Source organism: Aptenodytes forsteri, unplaced genomic scaffold (genome assembly GCF_000699145.1).
Source record: "Aptenodytes forsteri isolate BGI_AS27 unplaced genomic scaffold, ASM69914v1 Scaffold56, whole genome shotgun sequence".
Lineage (NCBI taxonomy): Eukaryota > Metazoa > Chordata > Aves > Sphenisciformes > Spheniscidae > Aptenodytes > Aptenodytes forsteri.
The window spans coordinates 6,455,754-6,460,082 of NW_008796213.1; the positions used below are offsets into that span (position 1 = coordinate 6,455,754).

The 4,329-nt window shown below is 43.3% G+C and overlaps 1 protein-coding gene across 1 annotated transcript in view; it reads right to left on the reverse strand.

Annotated features, from left to right (window-relative positions):
* Nucleotides 1-2,715: 2,715 nt before the first annotated feature.
* Nucleotides 2,716-4,329, reverse strand: part of CUNH12orf73 (chromosome unknown C12orf73 homolog) — a 3,257-nt gene continuing 1,643 nt past the window's right edge. The window contains exons 2-3 of the mRNA XM_009288422.1: nt 4,213-4,317; nt 2,716-2,979 (exon numbers count right to left, since the gene is read on the reverse strand). Coding sequence (XP_009286697.1) covers nt 2,884-2,979; nt 4,213-4,317 — 201 coding nt within the window. The 3' untranslated portion in view covers nt 2,716-2,883. The remainder of the gene's footprint in view (nt 2,980-4,212; nt 4,318-4,329) is intronic.

The window sequence follows — 4,329 nt, forward strand, 5'->3', positions numbered from 1 at the left end:
GGTTACTGACTTAGGTTTTATACAGAGATGTTGGCTTTATTGAAGTATGCTGTTTGATGCTTCAAGGAATGGGAGCTTAGTCTTGGGTTTTTTTGAGGGAGTTTGGGGTTGTTTTGTTTTTTGCTCACTGTAGTAGTATCTTGGATGCACCATAAGAGCGTTTCGTCATTAGAGCATGCTGAGTGGTCTAACCCTAGAGTGTAGTTCAGCAGCCAGCAATTATCAGCTTTAATAGCAGTCCTTTGTTAGTAAGCTATTGAATGGGGCAGGTGCACCATTTCTTCTTAAGGCATGGTCCTCTTACTGTGGCAGTGCAACTTTTGTGCTCTGTAGCAATCAACTGCTGCTGAGGTTTTGATTTAATACTTCCTAAAATACCACTTCTAGTGATACACTTCTGAGTATATCATCAATATGCACCCCTCTATATCTGACCAGCCTGAGTCGCGAACGTGGCTCAGGCCTGCTGTATAGTTAAGGGTGCTTCTGCAGCTAACAAACCGAAGAGGCGTATTGGAAGTGTAGGTTGCTTGCTACAGTTTTCTTAATCTGTTACTTACTTGTAGACTTAAAGCAACCTTTGCTCTGTTACGTAGCTGAAGTTCTCAATGCCTTGATTGGTTTTAGGATGACGTATCTGATTCGGAAATAATAAAGAGCACACTTGAGAGTCATGCTTTGTGCTGCTTCATCTTCCTCAGCTGAGGATACCATGTGCAATGTAGCTGTGGTCCAGCTGCTTTCTCTACCCTGGAGTGACAAGTGTTTGCTATTAATAAGCACAAAATGTGGTTGCAAGCTTGCTTTTTTGGGGGGCGGGTCATCTCTGAAGTAAAGTCGTGTTGATGGTGGAAGAAGCGTCTCCCAGTCATAGTGAGGCTATTTCTTTCAGTGCTGCAGTCACACTGGTTCTGGGGGTGTCACCTCTGCTGTCAAAACCTGGTGTAGTCAGCTTTGCTGTTCCTAGGTGGGCAATAATGAGAACGGTTCCCCGAGTGCTAGAAAAGGCTGGGGTAAAACATGCTCCCTGTTGCTCAGTTTCCATTAGTAGCAGGATACATTTAGAAATCCAATCTAAATAAGTAGTAGTAACTGCCCTCTGCAGCCTTTAGATCTGAAAAGCCTTTAGAAAATAGGGAGAAATGCATCTTTCGTGTCAGAAATCAACGTAATAGAGGTGATACTCTGACAAACTGTGAGTAACAGGGTAAGGGTTGGTGAATCCTGGCCCTTTAAAGGGACAACTGAAAAACCGCTATTCCTGCCCTAGTTAGAACAGGAACAAAATACTGCTGAACTGCCCCACCTTGTCTCTTCAGTAAACTTTATCTTATGCTGAGATTAAGATGCTGACTGAGATGGTTGTCAGTCTTGGCTTTGTTTAGGTATAGTGAAGGGAAAAAGTAGTTTCACCAGAACTGGACCTAGTAAGATGTTCTCATTGATTGATTTCATTTGGGCTTTAACACCTGAGATGTACTTGAGACCCTTCTGTCAATGACTGCTGTCATTGGTAAAGGTGTCTGAGATAGTATTACTAGATCACAGGCTCTCTAAGTACAGGCTGCAGCTTGGACATCCACGTGGGCACATAAGCACAGGAGAGGATCTCATCCCCCCCTCAGCTGCTTTTCTACATCAGCCAATAGTTGCAAAACTGTGAGGGCAGAGGCACGTACCCATGCAGAGGAACCATGAACCCTTCTTCCTTGGAAAAACACTCCAACTTACACAAACATAAATAACTTCACAGCTGGAACAGATGCAAAAGTAGCACTTTCAGTAATTATTTCTGGGTCCCCCTGCTATTACAAGAGCTCTAAGTACTTTGCCAGTAGAAGTTAGGGAGCTTTTTTGTTTCCGTAATGGGTAATCTGTCAGGTTGTGGTTTTCTTTCCCAAGTTAAACCTGAGAATTGAGGATGAAGCCTGTGCCTTGTCTCGGTACCTTTCTCAAGGGAAAGCAATCCCCAACCTTCACAAGCTCTACTGCATACCATTCAGAAATGGATTGTCATACCATCTTTGTAGGATGTTGACTTTGTGTATCTCCTGGTGTGAGAGTTTTGTGGCGATCCTATTTCGGGACTGAAAGGTAAACCTGCACTTGTTATTTCAGAGTTTTGTATATACAGCCATCAAAACCAGCCGTAAACAGAAGAAGATGCCCAAATGGAGTACAAACATACATAATTTCAGTGTAACCTGTATGTATTTGCCCCATTTTTAGCTAATACAACTAAGTTGTAAGATCCTCCCCAGCCTTACGGTGGACCAAAGTAGACTTCTCTCAGTAATGCAGACAGAAAGCCAATGTAACTGCTGTTACAGCAGCCAGCCAGCATGAGGAGGAGTCCAGTGCAAGAAGTGCTGCAGTAAGGAATCTTCCTTACTTGTACGTGCCATCACTTACTGTATCACGTTCTGGGTTACGTCCAGTAATACCGAGTTAAAGTTTAAAAAGGGGAGAAATGCCAACGGGTAAGTGGGGTTCTACTACAGGTGAAGAGGTGAGCTTATTAAGGCTAATGAGTGGCCACAAAAGCTTGACTTTTCAATATGCTAAACTTCCTATGCTTGTTAATCAGCTTAAAAGTTTCAAATTCCATCAGACTCGCCAATCTGAGTTTACATCTTTTATCCTGAAGGATACTTACACTGCAGTCGAGATTAAGAAATCATAAACATTTTGGCGCGCAACTGATTGGACTTTCAACAACAGTATTCATCGTACATTTATTTTTAATGCCGCCTGTAACGCTGCTTAAAGGAAACAAAAAAAAGCATTAAGGGAGTCCAGTATTTCACATGTGGATTTCTGCAGTTGAGACAGTTGAACAAATATTTTGTCAGTTCTAGTTTTCACAACGTAAGTAAATTCTGCTCACTGTTGTGAAGTTTGAACTTTGCTTGATCTTGCTTTTAGACCCAACAGTTCTGTTTTCAGTTCTCCAGGCTTAGGAGGTATTTCAGGTATACTCTGTTAAAAATGGAGAAAGATGTCAGTGTTGTGGCAGAAGAAAAACTAAACTCACAAAGCAGTAAATTAGCGTACTCTGTAAGAGACAGCATTATAGCTAAATTGTGGTTATACCGCCCTCTTTTTTGAGCAGAGTATAATTCTTACATGCAAAACATCTTAAAAATTAACCTATTACCTTTTTGTAATTTGACTTTTATTTTAAAGTAGCAAAATACGATTTGGAAAAAAGGAGGAAAAAGGAAGAATGGACGGTTTGTTTTAAAGGAACAAAGGTTCTTTTTGCCATTTAAGAATGTAAGTTTGGTTGAGATGTCTAGTACAGCTGAGGTTTCCACACGTATTCTCTCTCTTGGCGACAGAAGAAAGAGTTTCACGGCTTCTACCTTTCCACTTTAGAAATGAAGCGCTGAAACTGGAGTTGAAATTTAAAAAAGGGAAAGATACCAGATGACATAACATTTCAAGAACCGTACCTCCTCGAAATTCGTGCTAGTTTGAAGAGGCGCAGATCATTAGATCATTCTGAATAAATATGCCTATTTGCCTGTAACGAAGGCTACAGTAGAGACTATTAAAATACATAAATTCTTATGTATCTATCAATGATTTAAGCCTCATTGCTTAAATTTTGACATGACAGCTCAAGCACGGTGATTTTTTTAACCTATTTCTGATTTGAAAACAGCACAGTGTTTTAAAAAAAAACAAAGTGTGTACAAGAGCAGGAGGATGAAATAAGGCTTACAAGTCAGAAGGCCTCCACGAGACCAAACCGGCCATTAATACCCCTGGTGGATGGTCTCATTCGGAGCTTAGCTCCCTGCGACTGTAATTTTGATAGTCTTGACTCCCAGCCTGTCATCGTTTCTAACATAAACTTTCGGTCATCTTCACTTCCACTACTGGAGTAAAAAAAGTCTATTTAAATCTAGCATAGCCCCTTCTCGCCACTTTTGCACGCCCTTTTCAAAAACCAACTCCCCACAGCAGGAGCCCCTCCTGAAGAAGTTCGCGTAGCTTGCTTGTTCTCGCTACCACGCCGACAGTTCGAAGGCGGCTCCCGAGAGAAGACCCGGCTACCCGGTCGCCGCTTCTTCAGAGGCTGATCGTCTTCTGCAGCCAGGCCGGAGACCTTTCTAACGCACAACCGCCACAGGCGACCCTCCGTCCCGCAGCCACCCTACCCGCCTCCGTAACGCAACCAGCGACGGGAACCGCCCGAGCACTTACAAGGTCAGGCCTGTAGTACCTGTGCACGACCTCGGCGCCGGCGAACATGGCCAGCACGTCTTCAGGGGGCCAAGGCACGCCGGCGGGGCGGGCATGGCCAGCATGCTGGCCGCCCGC